This window comes from Eumetopias jubatus, unplaced genomic scaffold, assembly GCF_037043125.1.
Source record: "Eumetopias jubatus isolate StellerSeaLion01/CBP00866 unplaced genomic scaffold, mEumJub1_p1.0 scaffold_4, whole genome shotgun sequence".
Classification (NCBI taxonomy): domain Eukaryota; kingdom Metazoa; phylum Chordata; class Mammalia; order Carnivora; family Otariidae; genus Eumetopias; species Eumetopias jubatus.
Genome location: NW_028274810.1, coordinates 44,934,381 through 44,960,106, shown reverse-complemented (window position 1 = coordinate 44,960,106; position 25,726 = coordinate 44,934,381). Strand labels below are relative to the sequence as shown.

Genomic DNA, 25,726 nt, shown 5'->3' with positions numbered 1-25,726 from the left:
AGGTATTCTTAAATTATATTTTGCTTTGTTTCGTTTCTTAAAAAAGGGAAAATTGGAAATAAAAATATTGTTAGTCTCTTACTAAATTCCCCTTTACACACTAAATAATGAAGTAAAATTTGCATCATAAAGAAGCTATTTAAACATACACTCCAATCCTCATCAAAATTACGGTATTCTGAGAACACCGCCCTCCCGTCCACAAACCCACAGCCAACATTTGAGGCAGGAACTGGCCCCTTCTAGGGCTTAAATTTTGTCTAGGATGAGATGAAAGAGCAATACTATTAGCAACATACTTTTGTCTTTCTTGTAGCCTTGATTTCCAAATCTAGTCGCAAATCATAAGCTTTTGTGCTGCTCAGATGTTCCTTCTTTATCTTAATGAGAAAACTTTTCGCAAAGGGAGCGGGAACAGCTAGATAAGTCAGCCCCCAGGCTGCCAGGGAGCGGTGGAGTTCCTCGGCTAGACAGGAGAGCTGCGAGTTTCAGGAGAATGACTAAAAAGTTTAAGTCACTCAGACCTCTGCTTCCCCTTCTGCTTGCTGCAGAAAGAGATGTAACTTGAATCTTTGTTTAGGTTTTGGTTGGGGAGCGAGAATTAAAAAGCCACGGCAAATGCAGAGAGCAGTTTTTTTTTTTTTAAGTCAAAAGTTAACAGGCCATTCCCAGTGTTGTTTTTTTCCCCCCTCTTTAATACTAAATCTGGAGTAAGTTGGCTTGCTCTGATAAAGATCTTAACATGTACAGAAGGCGGGTTTTCCTTAAGGAGGTGAGGCTATTCCTCCAGGAGAAGACTCCCCCTGCACACACACCCCCTTCCCTCCCTTTATGTAAGGTTCCACCCTCTGGAAAACAAAACTTTTTTTTCCTTTTCCTGGAGGGACAGACCTCAGTGAAGTTGGGATAAGAATCTTAAGAACAGTCCGCCAGAGTGGTAACGGCCACAGCGGCCTCTTTGGACGAAGACTTGCTTGTAGCGTTCTTACTCTTCTCCGTGTCAGCTTTTATTAGAGCTTTGGCGCGGGGGAGGGGGGAAGATCGGCAGACCCGGACGGCCGCTGACCCTCTGGAGTTGGTATGCGATAAGCAGCCCTAGCAGTGCCATGTATTGGAAAAGCGATCAGATGTTTGTGTGTAAACTAGAAGAAAAGGACGTGCCGGAGCTGGCAGTTCCCCCTGAGAAGGTGAGCGAGCTGACGCCTGGCCAGACCAGCTGAATTGCACTTTCCTTGAAACGCGAGCTGTTTGGGCTCCTAAACAAGGTTCAGAAATTACCTGTAACGGCCTCATCTTCAGACCTGGCAATTTTTTTTTTTTTTTATTACGTAGTAGCGTTAGTCAGTAATCATTGCCTCCCCTCCCCACAAGCTCACTTAACCTGAGGCATGGAGACTGTAATTTGGGAGACGAAGCCTCGAGCCTAAGGCGTTCTCGGGTACATGTGAGTCGTGCTTTTGTTCTATTTGCCGTGTAGTGACCGTGGCGTGGGGAAGAGCGAGTCGGGAGGTCGGGGCGGCTGTCGGGGTGGGACCAGAGGCTCGGCTCCTTGCGTCCAGCCGCTCGCGGGCGCTCGCCCGCCCAGAGGCGCGCCTTTGGCCGCTGGACGACCCGCGGCGCCGCGGGCCCACGGCGAGACAGAGGGAGTCGTGGCTCCTGGAGGGCCTCGGGGGATCCCAGGGCGGGCCAGGAGGGCCATTTCACCTGAAATACCAAAAATAAGAAAAGGGCAAAACCCAGGGCAAACGAGTCACACCTTTCGTCCAGGAGATGGGGAAAACTGACAAGCGCTCACTTCACTCTGGAGGCAGGACCCGTTGGTGTCTCGCGTTTTAAGTTTGAAAATCATCTGCAGCCTGTTTGAGCGCCTCAGAGGGACCCGCTTTGGGTACCAATGACTTTGTCGGACGTTGGCGGGGAATACCCAGCGAAAGCCGTACTTTTCTGCTTAAACTCTCTTTGTGTCTGAGAGGATGCGGCCTCCGAGCGGCGGCGCTGGGGCCAGGCCGGGAGCGCACCGGAGGGTCCCCGCTGAGGGCCGGGCGGGGGGGCGGGTCTCACGGGTTCCGACGGTGTCTCGCCTGGCGCAGCCGGAAGGAGGGAGGTGAAGAGTCAGAAACGCAGGTGTGGGCCGCTCGAGTTCCGCACCCCTCCCCTCAAACTGGAGTTTTTGTAGACGAAGGCAGAAAAAGCCTAGAGAGGCTGCGTTTTCGTTTAAGAACAAAACTCCAGCAAAGGCTTGGAAACACTTGAGTAATGCGTGCTGTTGCTTTAAAACATTTTGACCGAGGTTGGGTGAGTTTTAATGGCACAAATTAAATTCAGCTGGATATTTTCCATTATTCGTCCCGCTTTTTGCGCTGGTTAAAAATAATCCTTTAGTAGCTCAAATGTTGACTTACTGAGCTATAAGTGGCAATTTACACCTTAAAGAAACGAGTGTAAATCATTCGCAGCTCTAATTGCTGTAAGTTTACGAAAGAGCTGCTGGCTTGGTTTAATCTGAAGCATTTTCATTCAAATTGTCATCGGAACAAACACCAGGCTTCTTAAATCCCGCTGTAATTAGCTTTCAAGTGTCCTATTAAACCTCTTCACCTTTTGGGCTATCCAATTCAAAAAGCTCCCTTTTAAAAATATATATGTGTCTTGCTCTTTTAATTGAGGTTATTAAAGAAATCAAGTTTCTTCCCCCACCCCCTCCTCAATCCTCTTTTCTTTTCTCCCACTCCCCCCCCCCGCCCCTTGCACCCGCTTTAGGCTGGTGATCCCCGCTCTGTCGTGATTGACGTCTAGAAGGAAAATGCTTTGTGCTGGGATGATTGTTATTAACTTGTTACCCCCGGCAGGGGGGCGGGAACCGACTTGCTCCGGTGAGCGCTAGGGACCCGCGGCCCCGAGAGCGCCGCAGCACGCCGGGCGAGCCCTCAGCGCTGCGGTGGCCGCCTTGCCGCGCGCTCGGGCTGCGCCGCCGCGGCCGGAGGCTGACAAGGGAGGCTGCGCTCCCGCCCGTTTGCCCGCGGCGCCGGGGCCCTGGAGCCCTGACGGCTGCACGCGCGACCCGGCGCGCTGGGGGCCTTCATTAGCCCGCTCCGCGTGCCAGAATCCGAGGCACGGGGCTGAGCGTGCCGGCTCTGAAGTTCTGCCCTCCGTTTTTCCCCATTTTCCCCTCCTCCCACCCCGCAGTGCCAGGGGCTCATGTCGGAGGAGTGCGGGCGGATTGCAGCCCTGGCGGCCGCGAGGACTCGAAAAGGCGCCGGGGAAGAGGGACTGGTGAGTGGGGAGGGACACGGCTGTTGGCAAGACTGGACGTGTGGAGGCGGCCCAGGACGAAGGGCCGCTGTCCCCGCGCTCCTTCCTGGGCCCAGCTGGTCCCTCGGGGAGCGGGTGGAAAGAGGGCCTGGGGCAGGGCGTGGTGCAAAGCTGAGCTGGCGGGACGGGCTGGGCCGAGCTGTAAGGCTCCCTGGGTCCTTGAGGTCAGGGGTCGACAGCCCCAGCGGGTGCTTGGCGGGAGCTTGGACCTCGGGGAGAGAGCGGGGAGCAAGACCTCACGAACTGGGGGTGGCCCGAGGAAAAGGAGGGGAAGGGGTGGGGGAGGCCGGGCGGTTCTGTGGGATGAGGAGAGGAGGAGGTGTCTAGAACCGCCTGCGACTGCGCCTCTCGGCTTCCTTCAGGTGAGCCCCGAGGGAGCGGGGGACGAGGATTCGTGCTCCTCCTCGGCCCCGCTGTCCCCGTCGTCCTCGCCCCGGTCCATGGCCTCGGGCTCTGTCTGCCCCCCCGGCAAGTGTGTGTGTAACAGCTGCGGCCTGGAGATCGTGGACAAGTACCTTCTCAAGGTAGGGTGGAACCGCGAGGCCCAAGGGGAGCGGGGTTACCGGGGAACTTTGGGAAAAGAGAAAAGTTTCCCCCCCCCTTTTCCTTTCAAGTTTTCAGGCAGGTTGTAGGCTTTCTCAGCAAAACAGCCCAGTCCAGGGTAAGTCGAAAGAGTGGGAGAAGAAATCATAGAATCTCCCACGTTGTTGCAAAACAGCTTGTGTATATGACCCGTCGTGGTCTAGAAGAGCCGATACCCCGGGGTGGTTATACAAGAGTCAACCACCGACTTGTAGAGAAGCAAAAGTGGGTTAATCCTTTTACTCATTTTGGAACAGGGTGCTGCGTGATTATTTTTACCGAGCCTGGGTAATGGTCCCTTCGCCCCCAATAACACCCCTACACCTGCCTGCTTCTAAGAGTTCCTGGTCAGTATATGTTGGCTGATTCCCCTTTGCGGTGTCTCCTTTGGTAAGGACCACTGTAAAGTGCCTTAAAGGATCTTTTCCGGACAGAATTTTTACATAGTTTTATGTTTAGTAACAGTCGCCTGAGGCTTTTCCAAAGTAAAAGTTTGTAGGACCATGTACATAAAAAACCAGTTTCAGTACCTCCTTCCTCTTACTAATATTTGAAGGCCACCCAATGCTTATTTAATGTCCCCTCCAGTGCTTGTGAAAAAAATGGAAATCCATATAAAGTTAGACCCCCCATCCCACCCCCCCCCCAAAAAAGAAGGAAGGCAGGAGAGAAAGAAGGCAGGAAGGGAAGCAAAAAGAAAGAAGAAAGATAGATGGATGCCTGGGGTGAAGTGCTAGTTTGAGAATTGACTGTCTTAATTTGTTTCACTTCTTCAAAATACTGTGTGGGAATTTTGGAGTAAATTCTGGCAGGCCACAGTTAACCATGTCACTGAGTGCAGGGTCATGGTCCCATGTGTCTTAATCCTAATACCTTGAGTTTTCAACTTCAACAGCTCTTTAAAACCACTATTTAAAATAATGATCTCTCCTACACTGAATTAGTAGCAAACCAGTACACTTTCTATTCCCTCCTCATCAATCTCCCCACCCCCTCCCCCTCCCCCCATTTTTTTCAGAAGGATTAATTATGGAGAGCATGAATTCAAAAAGCAAGTTATTGGGCTTCTTTAAATTTAAATTTCTACCTCAATGTATAAAGCTGTTTAATCTGTAAAGTGGGAATAATACCTTATAGATACAACCCAGATTAAGCACCAAAAGAAGTTTTGGTGAAAAATTGAAAAGTAACTAAATTAATTTTAATTGGGGATTGAGTCTTAAAGCTGGCCAATTAACATGGCTCTCTCTTTAAATCTACGTTTTTAAGATACCCTGTTTCTAGACCTGAGCTTTTTTGGATATCTCAAAATCATCTTTTGGATCAAAACTAGTTTGTTATTTTCAATGAGGTCTCTCAATAATATAATCTTTAAGAATGTTTCTAAATGGGTCTATAAAGCCTTTAGCACTTCATACCAGAGAGGATTTAGAAAAAAGTCATTATAAAATGACAACACACGTCTGAAGTAGATATTGTTTCTAGTATTCACTTTTATATGTTAAGAATATATTTGTATATTTACTTATATAAAATGCCTAAGTTATCTAAATAACTTATATAAAGCTATTTGTTGTAGGACTATTGTCCTCCCAGTGAAGTCTTCTATGTACAGTCTTATTCTGTCCCTTTTTTGTACATATTAGTATGTTAGTATATTAGCTCGGACTAAAGTTTGACATTATACGATTATATAAAAATTGAGTTGTTTTTTTTTCATTTGAGTGATTCTAAAAGAGAAGTTTAAATTCAATTTGAGTCACTGGTGAAAAATAATTGATAGACCTAGTAGAGTATTTGAGGGTACAACTGTTTAATATAGAAAATATAGAAACCATTTAATATAGAAAAACATCATCTCATGAGGCAAGTAAAATTGAGTTAAAGTAGGAGAGGAATTAGATGTGTCTTTTGCCTCATCTAATATTTCAGTGCCCTGTTTGGATGGTTTATCTGGCTTGGTCCCATATACATATACAAATTGGATCAATAACAGCCATCAGGAAAGGTCTGTATTCTCTAGAATTTTCTCTCTTTACCTTACTTTCCTGCCTGGAAAAGAAATGGAAGATGAACATTCTTTTCCTTGTAAAGTAAACTTTAAGAAAAGGTGACAAACCAGGCATTAGGTTTGGTTTTAGGGAGGTAGAAGATAGCCATGACTCTGCTCTGAAGCCTGAATCTATACTTGCTTGGAGAGAGGAAAAAGAAGAGCCTGGATAAGATCAAAATGTAGAAGTCCCTATGCATTGGAATGCTAAAGGAAGCCTGTATTTTTAAACTTTAATTGTCCCATGTTAGGAAAAAATAGAAGGAAAATACATATTTATTTCTAGGATAGTATTAACCATTGTTAATATTTTTTATTCTGATTTCCTTTGTTTCTTCCAAGTTTTCCTATGTAGTAAGCAAAACTTAAAATTTAAAAAATTTCACCAAAATGATACTCTTCATTAATGTTTTGGAAAGAGGCCTATACCTGCAGTTAGAAGCAAGTGAAACTTTTCCTTCAGCTTCAAAGTACCTTTCATATTTTGTATCACAAACATTTTGAAAAAACATTTTTGAACAGTAGTGCTAATCTGATAGAATCATTGGACAGATAGGGCTTTTGCTACACTTTCATAATAAAGGCTATTTCACAATTTCCCCTTTTCACGGTTTCCCAATTACTATTTTAGACATTAGATCCATTTGTAGGGTGTTTTTGCATCGTTGCTGTTCTTTTATATGAAATGAAATTATGCTTAACTGGTTAAACATAAACTCAATTCTTGTGTCCATTTAACAAGAGCAAACGTTGGGAGCCTGTGTTATAAGCAAGTTCAATCCAATACACATCTTCATTTTTGAAGGCTGAAGTTGTGGTGTTTATAGTATTATGGCAACAGTTTAAGGTGAGGGTTATTATGATTTGTTCCCTGAATTGACAATATTTCATGTTCATATATTTAGAAAATATAAAGTGGTGTGATTTATTAGACACATTTTATGCCTTATTACTTGGAATATAAATGGCAAACAGTACTTGGGTGCCTTTTTAGAACCACTTATAATCAGATTAATTTTTTTCTCCAGTAGCCAAATCATTAGTTAGGGTTCCAATAATATACTCCTTGATTCTATAATTTAATGTTAGAAGGTAGCCATATCAACATTTAAATCTACCTTAGCAATTTCTGTTTGGTAAGGGAAATGGATTGCCTGGCTTCTTTATAAGGGTAAGTATTTTACAAAGCTTCTTTTTCACTTTCTTTCTCTCTCACTTCAACTAGTGTAACATTTATAATTGTTTGGCCAAAAAATAGATTGAGAAGGTATGTGGCTTGACTTCTTTAGCTACCAGGTTTCCTGGTGGGAAGAATTTGGTGAAAGAAAAAATAAAACAAGCCTGTATATAGGACTCTAAAGTGACCGAAATTTTCCATATTCATAGAAGTTCGATTTTAAAAAGAAAAAAAAGCACACACCCTGAATTTTTCAAAGGAATAAACAATTTAACACACAGTGTAAAATATGCTATTGTGATTTTCCTGGTTCGGGTCTGAAAGGGAATATATCTAGACACATATTTGTGTAAATTACACCTTTAGATAGAAACGTTCAGCGCATATGTTAAAATATTAAGGAGCCAGTTTTTAAAATTGCTTAGCACACAAAACCAATGAACGATACTGTGAGTGCGGTATTACAATTGCTTCTTTTCCTTTACAGGTGAATGACCTGTGCTGGCATGTTCGGTGTCTCTCCTGCAGTGTCTGTAGGACCTCCTTAGGAAGGCATACCAGCTGTTATATTAAAGACAAAGACATTTTCTGCAAACTTGATTATTTCAGGTACACTGTGGAACATTTTTTAGTAGACACTCCAAGATAATATGCTAAGAGAATTTTGTAAACAAGCTTCCTTGTCCAGTTTTATGTATGGAAACCCAGTTTTTCTTATATAATGGATTTCAAAATGAGAATGCTTCACATTTTTGAGGTATAACTTATATCAAAACAAATACAATAAGCATGTTTATGTGTTTTAGGAATTCAGTATACAAAAACTAATTTAAAATAATTATTTCCTCTTTGGGAATGAAAGGTTTAGATATTAAAAACAGGGAAACTTCTTGCTGTGCATAGGTGTAAAATATAAGATGACTTATTGTGACAAAGTCCATTATTTGCAGGGGATGCTAAGATGAAATGAAATAACTGTGGGAAAAATCAAGGTTTTGTTAAGTGTTTACCAGTTTACTATAGAATGATCCGTAGTTATACCTACAAAATGTCAGCAGTTTGGAGAATGTGTTAAACGATATAATTTAGAGGATTCCAGTATCAGAAATACACCAAGTCTGATTATTCTATCTAAAAATACTGTTTCTTTTTTGTCTGTTCTTTGATCTTTGTTTTGTGAGATTGTATTTGCCCAAGATATTAAATGTAACATCTTTTCTGTGATCTCTCTATAAATTGTTTAAATGCACAGTTTCTTCTAGGATATAATTCTTAATGGATAGCTGTCTAGAAATTGAAATTATTCCTAAGCATGACTTTTAAAATTACCATATTTTTTTCTTTATTTGAATTTCCAAATGAAGAAAAATGTTCACCGTGAAATTGGGAAATTAATACTATATAATGAAGTTTGTTATACTAATTATGTTGTTTATACTCAGTTTCAAAAACTGGTTTCAGAGAGTTTAGTGATTGATTTTAATAAAATTGCTAATTAAAAGCACTTCATAAAACCCAGATCCTTTATTTTATAAAGTCACAGAATTTTATAATTACCAAAAACATATATTTCTCATCAGGTTTACTCTCCATTTCTTCAAAAATGATAGCAATTTGCCTCCTTTTTGATTTAAGATATGCAAATATTGATGTTTTTATGATAATTTAAAACTTTTTGAAAGGTTTAGTTTCAGGAAGTTATTGAAAGTCTAGTTCTTCAGGATTTTTTTATACTTCATATTATATTCCGAAATTTAGTTTTAGGATTCACTTTTTCAGATTAACTTAAAACTGGCAATACCTCTAAAGATATGCTAATGAATAGAAACAGATGCATATCTAGTTTGATGTGGATATGCAAGGCCATGACTGTGATTATGATAGGAGACATAGCAAAGAATGTCCAGTTACTCAGACCAGGAGAAAAAAAATATTTACATCTGACATTTTGTTACAGTTAACCTGCATTTAATGTCCAGGTTGGTCTCTGAAAGTTTTAGATAATGTATCTCCCCCTCCTGTGACTAGCAATGAAATAGCTTATTCACCAATGGAAACATATCTGAGTTTTCATTCCTCACTCTCAGGGTGAACAGTTTCTGTTCTTTGATAATATCAATTGTAATGTTGAAATATTTTAACTTAAAAAATGATATTTAAAACATTTTTTAATTATCTCAATTTGGTTTTAAGAAGTCATTATATTTTTACTGTAATCTTTTGCACTTTCAGGTTTCAATCTGGAGTATATGTGTGTTTGTATCTTGAATCTCTAGGTAATTTATAAATGTGTTGATATTTGTTACAAAAGGGATATTGAAATTCATATTGCATTTATTTAAAAAAAAAAATCCAGTCTTCCTTTAAAGTAACAATGAGAAGTTTTTGTTTTATAAACAGATTTGAACTGTGGCCCTATCTTAAGTCTTGATTGCTTACCATATTGACTTTTAGAAAAATAATTGATGCCTGTTTCATTTTCAAAAGATGTAAATACTTAGGTTAATGCAATGAGTAATATAATGTATTAGTTTACTCAGGCTGATGAATATTTCACCAAATATTAAAATCTTCACCTCCTGCTCTTGTATTTATGTAGAAGGTATGGAACTCGCTGCTCTCGTTGTGGGAGGCATATCCATTCTACTGACTGGGTCCGGAGGGCCAAGGGGAATGTCTATCACTTGGCATGCTTTGCCTGCTTTTCTTGCAAAAGGCAACTTTCCACGGGAGAGGAGTTTGCTTTGGTGGAAGAGAAAGTCCTCTGCAGAGTGCATTATGACTGTATGCTGGATAATTTAAAAAGAGAAGTGGAAAATGGTAAATATATACTTAAAATACTTTGGAGTCTTTTGGGACAATGAATACAGGGAATAAAAACGATTTTTCCTTAGGTCATTTTAATGCATTATTTTGTGCAGTGTAATTGTGGTAAAACTCATTAAGCATTCTACTGTTAGTGATGATCTCCATGTGTTTATATGCAGGAAAAGCCATGGCATGTGTATTAGCCTTGTACCATATTCTCAGGCAGCAGCCTTGAATTTAAGGCTGTGTTTTGCTTTTTGTAACCAGTTGTTTTCCTGTATTTGCCTTCTTAGGATGAACCTTAGATGTATGCTCTTCTAATTTTTGGCACTTTTGAGTAAATATACAAGCCTATATATTGTTTCCACAGAATATTTCTAGTGCGTTTTAAAACTTAACTGACAGATTTGGGCAATCTACAATTTCACACGAAGCCAAGAGATACAAGAAACATATTATTACTTGATCAGCGGACCCATTTGAGTTACCAACATGTATGCTGTTGTTTTTCAAATGCAGGCAATGGGATTAGCGTTGAAGGTGCCCTCCTCACAGAGCAAGATGTTAATCATCCAAAACCAGCAAAAAGAGCTCGGACCAGCTTTACAGCAGATCAGCTCCAGGTAGACATGACAATGAATTTATGATTTTTGAAGTCCCTCCTGACCAAAACAAACAACACACAAAAAATCCCCCAACTTCCCTGCCCCTTCCCCAAAACACCCAAAACAATTTCATGCTGCTTAAGAACATTTTCATGTTTTCAAAAAAGTTAGCCTGTGCTTTTAATGAATTCTAACTTGGTGAATGTATGAAAACATACTTATAGCTCTAAAATGTTTGTCAGTATTTCCAGAGTCATGACCTGGTATGAACTAGTCATTCAAGCTTTATTTCCCTGGGTTTTATTGGTATTAACGTCAAAGTGCAAACAAAATATTGATCAGTCCTGACTTCCTGATAAAATCAGTTTAACCAAGGCATTTATTTACATTACTACCTATAATGGGGATAGAAGACAAAATATTTTAAGACTATTAACAGAAAGAGACATACAGTATGTGGGCTTATGGGATACTAATGTGTTCACCTTTTTAACAAATTACAACGAGCCTCTTAATGGCTAAGTTTGTATAATTTTCTGAATAGGAAAGAATTGAATATGCCTTACCATAAACAACAGGAATCTAGTTATTGACTCCACAACCAAGTAAACCTTTTCTTGCTTTTAAAAGGGCTAGAGGGAGCTAATTCTATAGTTTGATGCTGAAGGTTGATTATGTCCCCTGAAAAAGGAGGGATTATTTCAGTTTAGTTGCCCTAAATATAATTGTTATAAGTTCAACTCATGTCAATTGTCAAAAAAAAAAAATTACTCCTTGCTTTATCTTTAAGTCTACACATATAATGATTCTTTCTGACATTTTTTCAGATAAAGAAATCACGTTTTCTAAAAGATTAATGTGGATGAGGTATTTGTTTTATGGTAAGGTAAAGTAACATTTATTGAGCGCCTACCGTGTACTACTGGGTGCTTTACACATAGGATGTATCTTAGCTCAAACTTTAAAGGACATTTATACAATGTTAGCAATTGAGTAAAAGTAATATTCTGAAAATCACATATGGTATCTAAGACTTGCCAGTGTTTAAGATAAATACAGTAAAAGGGTTTTAAGAGAGAATTTTTACTTGAGGGAATGATTAAGAAAGAAACCTTAATGTGATACAAGTATTTCAAGGGAACTTAGATCACATAAAGCCCTAAATTAGGAGATATGAATACCTGTGGGAGACCTGGGAGCAAAATACTAGCAGCTAAAAGACGTCGGAGTTAAAATAGAATTTCTAGTATAAATATATGGTTTTTAAAATGGGCTGTTTCCATGAAGGGCTGGCTGTAGTTTTAATAATCATAAGGCTGACAGTGAAAGTTTATGAGAAATTAAAGTTATTAATATTATAATAGTGAAAACTTGAAACAACTTCAGGTAGATATACAATTTTATATAGGAAGATAGTTACAGGTACTAATTAAAGAGGGAATAATATTTGTGAAAGTTTGTGTGTGTCGAGTCCTATGCTAGGCATTTATCTACATTCTCTCCTTTAATTCTTAACAATAATTCCTTGATGTAGGTAGCCTCATCCAAGAGGTGCATCCCCTCAAGGCAGACTACCAAGGGAATAGCAGAGAAGAGATTTGGAAACTTCCCCAATCCTCTGGTGTTTTCATTTTGCTTGGCCACCAGATCCTGAGTGGAATAAAAGCTCCACTTAATGGCAGCAGCAGCTAAAACAAGAGTGAGATTCCAAATCTTGCATAAGTTTTTAAAGATATATATTGTAACCATAGGTTTTAAAAAATGAAAATAGAAAAGAATGAAAATAGAAGTGATATGCCTTCAAAGCATATACTCATTTTTTTCAGGATTTCTTAGTATCTGCCTTATGCCAGGGATGGCTGAAACAAATGAGACGCAATCTTTGTCCTCAAGTGGTTCTTTATACCTGAGGAATCTGGAAAACATAGCTGTAAATTTTTTAAAAACTTAAATCATTATATTTTGCTAGAACCTCTGATCAGACAATGTACCCTCGTTGTCAAATTGTCCTTTCAGAAAACTGAATATATTCAAATAGTGCTTGAATTCAGCAGAATAACAAAATATTACAGGTGATCAATAAGTCAAGACTATTCATGAAATACTGCTTTGGACAGAGGAGAGTTAACATGGGAAGAATAAACACGATAATTTCCCAAAATTATTTAGAAATTTACGGGAAGAAAGGCTCACAACAGAATAACATTTTGTGTTGGCAAGAATATTTCAAATATGGTCCCGTTTGTAGAAATGGTATTTAAGGAGTTCCTGCCAATGTTGTGGTTTGCATATTGTAGGTGGAAGCTCTTGCTCCATGATTATGAATATAAAACATGCCAAGGTTAGCACCTATTTTAATCCACTTTCAGATTGACTTGGTCAGCTGCTACTATGTAGATACCCGTCCTTTCTGGGATTTCCTGGCCTTAAAATGATGTCTACAAAGGCTCACTCCTTGACCATGTTAAAAAGACCTCAGAAAAGAAGTGGGGTGGGTTTCAACATCATTAGTGACTGAAGAACAATGAAATTAAGTAGAAATTAAAAGGCTTTTTGTGTGTGAGAGAGAGATTAAACATTGATAAGCACATCTTACTTTCCCTTTAGCATATTCTAAACCATCAGTGTTCATTTAAGTTTTGCTTTATTCCTTGATGAGAAATTGCTTTATTAAGTATAACTTGGTTTCATTATTAAACTTGTGAATTTGAAATGCCTTTGTGAAAAAGCATGCTGTTTTTTTGTTTTATAAATTATCAATAATGGCCTAACAAGCAAATCCTTAAATATCTGTTTAGCTTTTCCTCTTGAAAAATTAAAAAAACAAAGACCATTAATTTGCTCATTCTTTTTTCTCTTTGGGATATTACATGCTCAACTACATATGAACACAACCATTTGTACATGACAATATTGAAGTAACACATTTGGAATAAGAAAGGAAGAATGAGGTGAACTGAGTGAAATTATAAACTTTTAGGTCAGTTTTGCCCATTTTTAAAAGTAAAAATACATGCTGTTTACAGTGAGTGTATGAACAAATATGGTTGGACAGGAAGCCAGGAATACCTTATTCTAGGAGTCACTAAACAGAACTGAAAAAATTATATAATTTGTAAACTTTGTAAGGTTTCCTGGAACAACATTGGTCTTTTTCTCCATACTATCTTCAACTTTTCCTCACATTGTCAGGGTTCATTGTGTTACAAACCCTTAAGCACATACTGTGTGATGGGAAATGGTATTAGTTCCTGGGGGTATGAAGAATAAGACATTCCCTTTGCCCTCAAGAAGCTTACTTCACTATGGAGAGCTAGACTTGCCAGTGAATTAATTAGCTGCCTTGTGATGTGTGCAGTGGCAGAAGTCTGTATTAGATGAGGAACATAGTGGAGAATGCAATTAATTTTGCCTATGGAAAATGGTGTTCAGGCCAGTGGTGGCTAAGGTCTTTAGGGAGGTTGGTTATCCCCATCCCACACCCATAGACATGTACAGTTATGTTGGATGACAGACTCCCTCTCCCATTTTTCATAATCCTTTATATTTTATACTACTTTCCTCAGTTGATTGACTTTTAAGTAATAAAATTCAAATATTCCCTCTTGAGTCCCATGATTTCCTCTTCAGAAAGAATCCAAAGCCCTTGGCTTATGCTTTATTCTGGTACTCCCTCCCACTCTATGCTTCTCCCCTTACCTTGTGTTGTAGTTATTGGCATGTCCATATCTTTGTCTCAAAAGGTGAGACCAGGGACAGTTTTTTCATGTGTCATTGTCACAGTGTCACTGTCTCGTGGCACTTAGCACAGTGATTCTAATCCAAAGGTTCATATCAAATCACCTGAGAGCTTTTTCAATATACAGATGTTTAGATTCCAGGAAATTCCTATTCACTGGGCTGATTGATATCTTGTTTTTAGATCCCTGATATTGTTTTGCATGGAGCAAGTGCTCAAAACAATTAATGTTGGAGTATGGAATCCATCTGTTGCACTGTATACAATTGCTGACTGATTAAAAAATTGTAGTAAGAGCCTATTTAGCTTAGTAGAGGTTGGAGATAAGTTTGATAGGATTTTTGTATTTTTAAAAGTTTTCTAATGCAAGAAATTTTTAACAATGGGAGAAATGGTAAATAGACATACCATTTATTTCATTTGTAGAAGAATGGAAGAACAAAGGTGAGCTCATTTTTAGCAGCATAGTTGAGAGATGAGTTTTATGTTGAAATGAATTATTTTTTTTTAAAGATCTCATTGTAGCGACTTGTTTGTAAATTTACAGCATATGCTTTCTTTTCATTTATACTCATTCACCCATATTGATTTTCAAGTAATAAAATACAAGTATCTTACTTTCTTGTGCATGTCTTATCTCTCCTGTCATCAAAATGCAGAAGATTGAGTTTCTTATATTTAGCTATTTACTACCTTTATTTTTTATTTTTTATTTTTAAAAAAAAAAACAGGTTATGCAAGCACAGTTTGCTCAGGACAACAACCCAGATGCACAGACCCTCCAGAAACTGGCAGAAAGGACAGGCTTGAGCAGACGTGTGATACAGGTGATTATTTTAAAGGTTAATCAAGAGATACTAAAAGGTCTATTCTAGGTCTTTATGAATGTGCTGTGTGTGTGTGTGTGTGAGAAATATCAAAGCATTAGCTTCCCATTTTAGGTTTACGCCAACAATTTTTTTTAAACCTGATAATTAGTTTGCTTGGGCTGGGCTATCAATTGTTAAACAACTTTGTGTACAAGTTACTTCACTCAGTGCTCACAGCAACCCTAAGATCCTCAACCTGAAAAAAAAACTGTAGTTCCAAGCTAGATCTGGTTCTGAAGCCAGTAATTTTTCTCCACTTTTCTGTGAGTCTGTGTGTGTGTGTGTGTGTGTGTGTGTGAGTGAGTGAAGGGGGACTTGATGACCTTTGTTAAAGATCCAGGTAGAGGAAGTGGTGTGAACAAAACTAGGGAAGGATGAATTAGAGCAAATTCACTGAAGTGTTAGTTTTATATCTGCAAATTGTGAGAGATGAAATTGTTGGAGCTGAACTTATAGGGGCCTGTGATTATAGAGTTCTGTCCTGAGCAGGAGAAAGCCATGGTAGCTGGTGGCAGCAAATGGCAAGAATTAGGGTTGGAAGAGCTAGATTAGAGATATACAGATTAGTTGGGATACCCAGCAAGGTAGTGATTTTTTTAAGAGACTTAAATGGGGTAGTGACCTCAAATTCATTGGGAAACATTTTATTGCATGTGTGCTGGTGGCAGAGAGACAAGAAAAGGACATGGACACTATAATGGGGAAGGAGAGAGAAGTGAAGGATGACTCTTAAATTTGAAATCAGAGTATCCGTAGGAATAGTGCTATTGACAGGAATATTCAAGTCAAAGAAAGATGATTTGTAATTGGGAAGGAGATGAATTTCCTTTTAGCTCTGCCAATCATACAGTGATGGTGGCAGTTGGGCGTATAAACAGGTATTTTAAAAGATGAACAAGACTCAAACAAAAAGATCCAATGCCATGAAATTGGGTAAGATCCTTTAGAACAAGATCATAGGCAGTAAAAAGAGAAGAATGAACTTTAGGGAGAGGGGAGGGTAAGTGGTGCTATTTGAAAGGGACATAGTAACAGCCAGGATCAAGGAATGAGTCTGGTAGAAAAGCATCATGGAAGCCAAAGGGATGTGTTCAAGGTGGAGCTGGCCAACTGTGTCAAGATCTTATAGAGAAATCAGGGAAATAGAAAATAATTTTAAATAACATTCAAGGTTCAAAAAAGTTTACAGAATTAATGCGAGTAACCATAACCAGCAAGATGAAATTTAGTTGGGGGTTTGGGGGGAGGTAAAATCCAATGTTGTATATATGTTTTATTTCTTAAATTGGGTGGCTGATATTTCTTTTCTTTTTTTTTTTTTAAGATTTCTTTATTTGACAGAGAGAGACACAGCGAGAGAGGGAACACAAGCAGGGGGAGTGGGAGAGGGAGAAGCAGGCCTCCCGCGGAGCAGGGAGCCCGATGCGGGGCTCGATGCGGGGCTCGATCCCAGGACCCTGGGATCATGACCTGAGCCGAAGGCAGACGCTTAACGACTGAGCCACCCAGGCACCCCTGGTGGCTGATATTTCTTAAATAGGGTGCTCATTCTTCAATCTATTATTATTAAGCCTGAGGCATTTCATAATTAAATCATCTATACAAAGAAGCTGATGGGGAAGAACCTGATGGTACTGCAGCTTCTCTAAAGACTTAGATTCCCAGTAGATTTGTCTGACTGCAGTGTAATGAGGTTCTCTGAGGAGTTGGGTCATATGACCTCAGTGCTTTTCAAATGTCCAGGGTATTGTGTTTATTTCAGAGTGCCAAATTTTATTTTTTTTTTAAGATTTTATTTATTTGACAGAGAGAGAGAGACAGTGAGAGAGGGAACACAAGCAGGGGGAGTGGGAGAGGGAGAAGCAGGCTTCCCATGGAGCAGGGAGCCCGATGCGGGACTCCCAGGACCCTGGGATCAGGACCCGAGTCGAAGGCAGATGCTTAACGACTGAGCCACCCAGGCACCCCTGGAGTGCCACATTTTAAAAAGGGGTCTAACAAGAAACCAGTCTGAGTCAGGCTAATAAGGTCATGAAAGAATTAGAAATAATGGGCTAATATATTAACAGCAATAGGAATATTTGGAGATGAGATAGTAAGAGAAGGAATAGTATAAACAGTAAGTATCTTTAAATATATGTGGAAGGCTGTCCTGCAGATAGCAGAATCAGGTCTTTGGGAATGAAGGAAAAGGCAGATTTCACTCATGATGAAGAACTTTCTCAGCATGAAAGTCTACAAAAATGACATGGGCTGCCATTGGAGGTAGTGAGTTTCCTGAGCCTGGAAATGGAGCTTCCTTTGTTGAGGTGGTACAGACTGAATGGGCTGAGGGTTCCTTCTAATCTAAGAGTCTTATACGTTCAATGACAATGACTGCTCCAGCTAAGTCAATTCATGACTATGATGTTTGAGATTATTTTGAAGCTTGAAGTAAAGGAAAATGAAGGATTTTCCAGGAGCTTTTCTTATTATTTGAAGAAATAAGGACCCCAGACAATGTCACAAAATTTCCAAGTATTTAGGTTACGAGTATTGTGGGCAAGTTATCTTGATTCCAAGTACTAGAACTTGGAGAATATATTGTTGGATGGTGGTTTTTAATATGTGAGGATTGAATTTAAGTATTTTTGAGAGGATAGCAAAGGAAGGAGTACTAGCATGCAAATATATATATTATTTGTCTATATATACATTTACTTTATTTCCAAATTTTCATTATCCTAAAAGTGCTGTAATGAATAACACTGTATGTACACCTTGCTCACTTGTTCCTTAGTTTCCATATGATAAATTTCTAGAAGTGGGGTTGTTGAGTTAAAAGATAAAACATTTTTAGGGCCTTTAACTGATTAACTGATAGTACAAAAATCACCTTCCAGAAAGTTCATACCAGTTTATTCTGCCAGGAGCTAGATATGCAAGTTTCCTTTTACCAACCCATGCAAATCCTGAATACTGTCATTCTTTTACATCCCTTCCAGTTTGGTAGGAAATCATTTTTATTTATATTTCTTTGATTATCAATGACTTTAACATGTTTGCTTATTTTGTAATTTTAGAAATTGTATGTTTTTAGTCCACTTTGCTATTGGGTGGTTCCGTTTCTCTCCATCTTACTGATTTTTATTCTTTTTATCATGTTAAACTTCCATAGTTCATCAGTTTCTTTTCATTTATTTTCTCCACATAGAACTTATATATGTATATTTTAAATACTTTATTTATTTTAAAGAAAGAGTGAGCATGATTGGAGGGAGGAGCAGAAGGGAAGGGAGAGGGAGGGGGAAAGAATCTCAAGCAGACTTCTCCCTGAGCATGGGGTTCCATGTGGGGGTCGATCTAACCACCCTGAGATCATGACCTGAGCCGAAACCAAGATTCAAATGCTTAAGTGACTGAACCACCCAGGCACCCCAGAACTTTTATATTTTTATGTATTCAAATCTCTCAATATTTTTTTCTTTTAGCTTTGGCCCTTTTTATGCTTCTTCACCTAGAGAGTATATCAGTATTGACTGTTGTTTCCCCTAAATGTTTATGGTTCCAATTATTTACGTCTAATTTTTAATTTATCTGGAATCAACTTTTGGTTATTAGGTAGGGATTTTACCATTTTTTTCCTCACAAATGATTAGCCAAGTTTCTCTAAATCAGTATTATGCCATACTTTCCCAATAATTTAAAATTCCATCTTTTTTATACGTAAAAGTCTGATATTTGGCTCTTTGGGCTTTCTCAGAGATCCATCTTATGGATTAGTCTTTTCTTTTTCAGAATGTCTACATAGCCTGCTCTTAGCTTATATAGTTTACAGTTTAGAACTCAAAAAATTTTAAAGTGTGTTGCTCGGAAAAAATTTTAACTCTTCTTGGAGGTTTGCAAAACAAATTTTAAGACAGTGAGGAGGGTCAAAATGACTTGTATTTGAATTCTGAAGTTGGGTGGCCCTCATGCCAGAAGTTATTTTCTGATGGTCTGGAATTGTCAACTATATTTTTCTGTGCAAGTTACATGACATTTGTGTTTATAAACCTCTCTCTACTTGACTGTCTGTTGATGATCTTTCCAAGGAGCTATTTGAATCAGCATTAAGGTAGTTTTTCTGCTGATATGTCAAGCCTTTTTCATAATATTTCCAAAGTCTGGATTTTTTTTTTTTTTTAAACAACTGAGTAGGTTCTATCTAGTATATAATTTATTGGAGATGTAGGATACTTTGGAGAAACTTTGGGAACCATAGTGCCATGTCAGTTAGGTTATACGTAGCCCACTGGAATGTATGTTTTCTGGGTACTGTTGGGGAAAGCGCTGGTGGCTGTAGTTCTCTTTCACAAGTTGGAGAACACGTGAGGATATCTTCTTGACTGGGTGAATGACAGTAGTGACACCTATTATTAAGGAGCCTGTGGAGAGAACTGTGACTGAGAACCTTGGGTTCGGTCCCTGTGTAAGTGTCTAAGAGTCTAATACTCCCGAAATGGAGGAGAAGGCTATGACTCCCCACTCCTTTTCCTTGGTATATGCCTATGTCTTGTTCCTGAAACCCCTAGAGTTTGTACTTCGCCAGCTCTCTAATTTTGAGTCCCAAGGGCAGGATGTGTCTTTGAAATCAGGTCAGCTTTTTTGTATAAATCTTTTTGCGATTCCTTCTATTCTACATCATTCAGCCCTGATTCCCTTGTGCCATCAAATAACTTCCTACCAGCCTTGGGCGGGGGCTTATGCCCCTGATCTCTCCCCAGCCTTCTTCCCTGACACTAAAATGTTATCTTTATTTCCTTAAACTTTTTATTCCTTCACTTCTCTTTCTCCTCATGACAGACTTATTTGGAGTGATGGCAAATAAGTGCTCTGATATTTTAATAGAGTAACACTTTATAGTCAAGTTTTATCTAACAGCAGGGAGTTAAAACACAGGCAGATTAATTACTGGGAGCATTCTGGGCAGCCTAGCTTCACTCATCCTGACCTGGATGCAAAACTATGCTTGCCTTGAATTTGTTTCCTTTATTTCTGTGATAGAGTAAACAAAAAGATGGTTATCTCTTTACATTTTGTGAACTGTTTCACCAGTGGATGTGTTTATATTTTATTCTGCTTAAGTATTACTCATTTTTTTCTTATTATAAGCCTGACCTTAACATGCTTCTTAGGGAATAGTCTGTGTATTCACTAAGAGAAATTGAACTCGGCAGGTTAAAATGTGATTGGAATAACTGAATCAAGAGGTTTGTAGAAAGCTTTAAGTTCTCAGTAGGGATTTTAGTCATTTGGAAAAGGATTTGAAATAAGTCCAGCAGGTGTCTAAGAATACATTTAGTTGGGTTTTTTTATTGTCGTTGTTGTTAAGTTCTGATTTAAAGGGCTTTTTTTTCTGTTTTTCTTTTTGTCCCAAATGCCAGTAGTTAAAGCCAAGGAAACTTTTCCGAAATTCTTGAACTTCTTCCCTCCCTTTTTATTTTGGAAGATGCTAGTATAGTATAGAATTGGCTTTTAAGTAAATCACCAAATAGTTACTATATGAACAAAGAAAATGACCATTGATATTTATACAAATGTTTCTCTTCTGTCTACGGAACTGTTTAAAAAGCTTGTTTAGATTTATACCGTGCTTATATGGTAGAGAAATTGAGGATTCATTTCTTTGTAAACTGAGTTGATAATGTACTCAGAAGTTGACATGTGACGTACCTACATTGCTTTTCTCCTCCTTCAGGTGTGGTTTCAGAATTGTCGAGCACGACATAAGAAACACGTCAGTCCTAATCACTCCTCCTCTGCCCCAGTCACAGCAGTCCCTCCTTCCAGGCTGTCTCCACCCATGTTAGAAGAAATGGCTTATTCTGCCTATGTGCCCCAAGATGGGACGATGCTAACTGCGCTGCATAGTTACATGGATGGTAGGTATCCCAACCTTTAACAGCTGTTGACCAAGCACAATAACTGGTAACTGCTAATATTAGCTGATTGATAGGATTCATATTTTGAAATATTACCTCAGTCGTAGCTGAAAAATTGTGTGTGGGAGGTTGCAGTAGGGAGCAGAAATGTCCAAACATTCTTATTTCTGTGACTACATTTTAAGGGACAAGTTTAACACCCACTTCACAGCTAAAATACAAATATTGATAATGACTGTTAGTGCTTGATTTTTTAGGAAAAAAATGTTTTTCGTTTTGTTTTGTTTTCACCCGATATTTAAATAATTTATTTTCCTATGGTCAGAGAAAGTATTCACACTCAGAGTTTTATTTATTTAAATTCAATTAATTAACATACAGTGTATTATTAGTGTCAGAGGTAGAGTTCAGTGATTCATCAGTTGCATATAATACCTGGTGCCCGTTACATGTGTCCTCCTTAATGTCCATCACCCAGTTACCCCATCCCTCCACCCACCTCCCCTCCAGCAACCCTCAATTTGTTTTCTACAATTAAGACTCTCTTATGGTTTGTCTCCCTCTCTGATTTCGTCTTCTTTTATTTTTTCCTCCCTTCCCCTATGATCCTCTATTTTGTTTCTTAAATTCCACATGAGTGAGATCATACGATAATTGTCTGTCTCTGATTGACTTATTTCGCTTAGCATAATACCCTCTAGTTCCATCCACCTCATTGCAAATGGTACACTCAGAATTTTAGATCGGAGTTAGTATACTGAGTTTTATTAAACTTTTTTTATTGAAGCAAAACATACATATAGAAAAGTGCACACATAACAAGTATCCAGCTTGATGAATTATTAAAGTGAAAATATCCATGTAAATACCAGATGAAGTAGAACGTAATTAACACCCCAGAAACCTCTCTTATGTCCCCTTCCAATTATTATCCTCTTCTTCCAGAGTAACATGGCCTTGACTTCTAAAATCATGTTTTAGTTTTGCCTGTTTTTGAGCTTTATATAAACTGAACCATATGGAATGTATTCGTGTGTATCTCACTTCTTTCAACTACGTTGTCCGTGAGATTCACTTGTATTTGTTGCAAGAATCAGTGATTTGTTTTATTGTTATATAGAATTCCACTGTGGGAATATACCACAGTTTAACCATTTTATGGTTGATAAACATTTGTGTTTGAGCATGTTTAGGCTTTTATGAATATGCTGCTATGGACTTTATTTTACATGCCTTTCGATGTACATTAATTCATACTTCTGTTTGGTATGTACCTGGGAGTGGAACTTAGGGTCATAGGCTACCCATACACTCAACTTCAGCTGATTCTGCCAGTTTCCCATAGTGGTTGAACAGTTAACACTTGGACCAGCACTGTGTGGAGTTCAAGGTGCTCCACATCCTTGCCAGCACTTGGTATGGTGTGACTTCTTTTAACCAATTTGATGGTTGGGTAGTGCTCGTTATTTTAATTTGCTTTTCCCTCATGACTGATGAGACTAAGCATGTTTTCCCTGGGCATTTGTATATCCTTTTTTTTTTTGTGAAGAGCCTATTCATGTCTTTTGTCTGTTGGTCTATTGGCTTGTCCATTTTGTTTTTTCCTTGATTTATCTTAATTCTTACTGTATTTTGCATATAAAAAGTTTTTTGATGCTATCTCCTCCTATTCATTGGCTTGCCTTTTTCTACTCTCTCAAGGTTATGTTTTGTTGAGCACAAGTTCCTAATTTTAATGTAGTTCATTTCATCAGTTTTTTTCCTTCATGGACAGTGCTTTCTTTGTGACCTATTCAAGAAATTATTTCTCCTCAAAAATAGTGAACATATTCCTCTTGTTATCTTCTTGAAACTTATCTGACCTTTGACATTTAGATTTACAGTCCATCTGGAATTGAATTTTGTATGTCGTATGAGATAGGAAGCAAAACTCTTTTGTTATATTGATAAAAATACCAATTTTCCAGCTGTTTTGTAGTGATACATTTCTCATAAATCAACTAATCATGTAATGTAGGTGTTAATTTCTGTACACTCTATTTTATTGGACTACTTATTTTCATATTTATACCTAATTGTTTTAATTATTCAAGTTCTACAATTCTTGATATCCAGTAGAAAAAGTCTTCCTACTTTGTTTTTATTTAGGTTTGTATTGCCTATTCTTGACCCTTGCATTTCCATAAATTTTACCAGCTTGTCAATTTCCACCAAACAATAAATTGAAATTTTGATATAGTCTGTTAGATCACTTTGTAAGAAACTGCCATCTTAATAATATCATCTTCCATCCTATGAACTTTGCCTTTCTATTTATTTAGACCATCTTTAAGTACTTTTTTATATTCTAGAGTTTTTGGCTCAGTAATCTTGCACATCTAAGGTTCATTCACAAGTGTTTGTTTTAGTGCAGTTGTTAATGGTATTTCCTGTGTATGTGGAACTCTAGGTTGGCAGTTATTTTTTTTTCCGGCACTTTGAAGGTAAGGTAACATTGGCTTCTGGCTTTCATTGTTTCTATTGTTTAGGATATGGATAGTTAATCTGATGCTACTTATTATTGAAATCAGCTATTGGTCTTATTCTTGCTCTATTGAAAGTAAATATTGTTTTATCCCAGCTTTTCTCTTTGTGTTTGGTTTTCAGTTTTATTATAATGATATGCTTCTTGAGTATGTAGTTTGATGTATTTCATTATGGAAAAGTCTCAGTTTTTGTCTCTTTAAATATTGTTTCTGCCCCTTATGAAAAAATTCCATATTTTCCGGCCTTTTGACCTTCCATGCTTTAGTCTAGGTATTTTCTTTTGACCTATCTCCAGGTCACTAAGTCTCTAATATGGTTGTAAAACTTACCCAGTGAGTTCTTAATTTCAGTTATTAAATCTTAAGTTTTAGAATTTCCATTTCATTCTTTTATATAGTTTTCACTTTTATGCTGAAATCTTCTATTTTATTCCTTAATAAAATTGTTATATTAATTATTGTAATACTAAAGTTATGTCTAATAACTCCAATATTTGGATCTCTTTGTTTTCAGTCATGTCTTCTTATTTCCCTTTTTATTTTTTATTGCACTTCAGATGTTGGGTTGGGTATCAAAAACTAGAAATAATTTGAAGCTCTGAATGGTCTCCACCAGAGAGGATTTGGTTTTGCCTCTGGCAGGAAGTTAAGCTGGGGTAAGACCAACTTAATCCAGCAGCATCAGTCCTCAGGAAGGCTGGTATATTTCTGGGTCGCTACTTGGATTTAGCCTTTTGGGATTCCAGACAAAGCCTATGTTTTTTTGTGTTTGTTTCTGTTGTTTTAAACCAGACCTTCTCTTCAGTGGTCCCTGATCTTTCATGTTTGTTCTGCATCTCCCAGCCAAAGTCTAACTCCTACAAGTCTGCTCAAATTCTCAGCCTCTCAGACATCCCTTTTCTTTTAAAATTGTCACTAAATTTGGGGGGTAGGTGGTGGAAAGTAGCCTCATTTTATTTCCCTTCTCTTCTGGGACTTGCTTTGCAGCTTCTCATTATCTTGGTATCTTTCAGATGCCTTCCAACAGATTTTCAAAAATTTTGGCCAGCTTTCCTAGTTGCTCTCAGAGGGAGGTTTGGTTTGAAGCATCATAAACCTTGCTGAGAATGGAAACTTCATTTAAAGTTTTGGTTAAATAAAAAACCAGAGCCTGTACCGTTGTTGCTATTATACTAGCATTAAAATTGTGTATGTTCACATGAATGACTATAGTGTTGCCTGAGTCAAATGTGCTTTGATGCATGTTTAGGGAAGAGGTGGTTAAGTATTCATAAAGGAGAATTTGGGGGGGGGTCATCCTATAGACAGCTTTATATGGAAGCTAGCAGCATCTCTGCAGACAAAGCTTTTGTATTTTCTAGCTGCAGGGTAAAGTGCAGTGAATGGGGTATGGATGGAGGACATTAAAGTGTCAAAAGCTTGTGGCCCCAAAAAAGGTTTTGGGGGTAAACTATTCCTGGATTCTCATTTAATACTGTACTCACTCTGCTGAATAAGTTAATGCTTCTGCTGAGGTTAGTGGAATGAGTATAGCTTGGTGCCCTCAGCTATAATGAGTAATGAAAACGCATTGCCTTGGATTGTTTTTGTTTGTTTTTAAATCAGTTTTATTCAGCCTACAAAACTGATCCACAAATTTCTTTCTATTTTATAGCTCATTCACCAACAACTCTTGGACTCCAGCCCTTGTTACCCCATTCAATGACACAACTGCCAATAAGTCATACCTAATTCCTTTTTTCAGGGATAGAAATGATTAAGGATATAATCTTGTCATTTATTATGTATAAAATACCATTGAAAAGATATTAATGTTAATTTTTTATTTAACACTCAAAGCATTTTCAACATCACTTTGCTTAACCAGGTATGTATCTATAGTTGGCCTGCAAGACACTTTTATTGATTCTTCATTTTTTGTAAAATTTATGTTTACAAGAAGGAAACAGATCAAAACTTTTTTTTGTATTGTCTGGAAATAGTTCACTCTAGTGTGTATCTGTTAATTTATTTGTCATCAAAAGAGCACTTTGCCTAAAAGAAAGGACTGACAAGTGTGCAAAATGTTTACAATCCTTTGTGAAATTGTAGTTTATCATTAGTTTGTATCTGTAAGTTATTGTTATAAATAATACCTGTATTTTTTGTTATATACA

General features: G+C 38.1%; 1 protein-coding gene across 1 annotated transcript; it reads left to right on the top strand.

The window, feature by feature from the left end:
* Positions 1–1,106: 1,106 nt before the first annotated feature.
* Positions 1,107–25,301, top strand: LHX8 (LIM homeobox 8). The gene is made up of 9 exons (XM_028102584.2): positions 1,107–1,187; positions 3,187–3,273; positions 3,675–3,836; positions 7,609–7,730; positions 9,721–9,941; positions 10,449–10,552; positions 15,005–15,100; positions 20,862–21,045; positions 25,225–25,301. Exons 1-9 carry the CDS (start codon positions 1,107–1,109, stop codon positions 25,299–25,301), a joined length of 1,134 nt encoding a protein of 377 aa, XP_027958385.2.
* Positions 25,302–25,726: the final 425 nt, after the last annotated feature.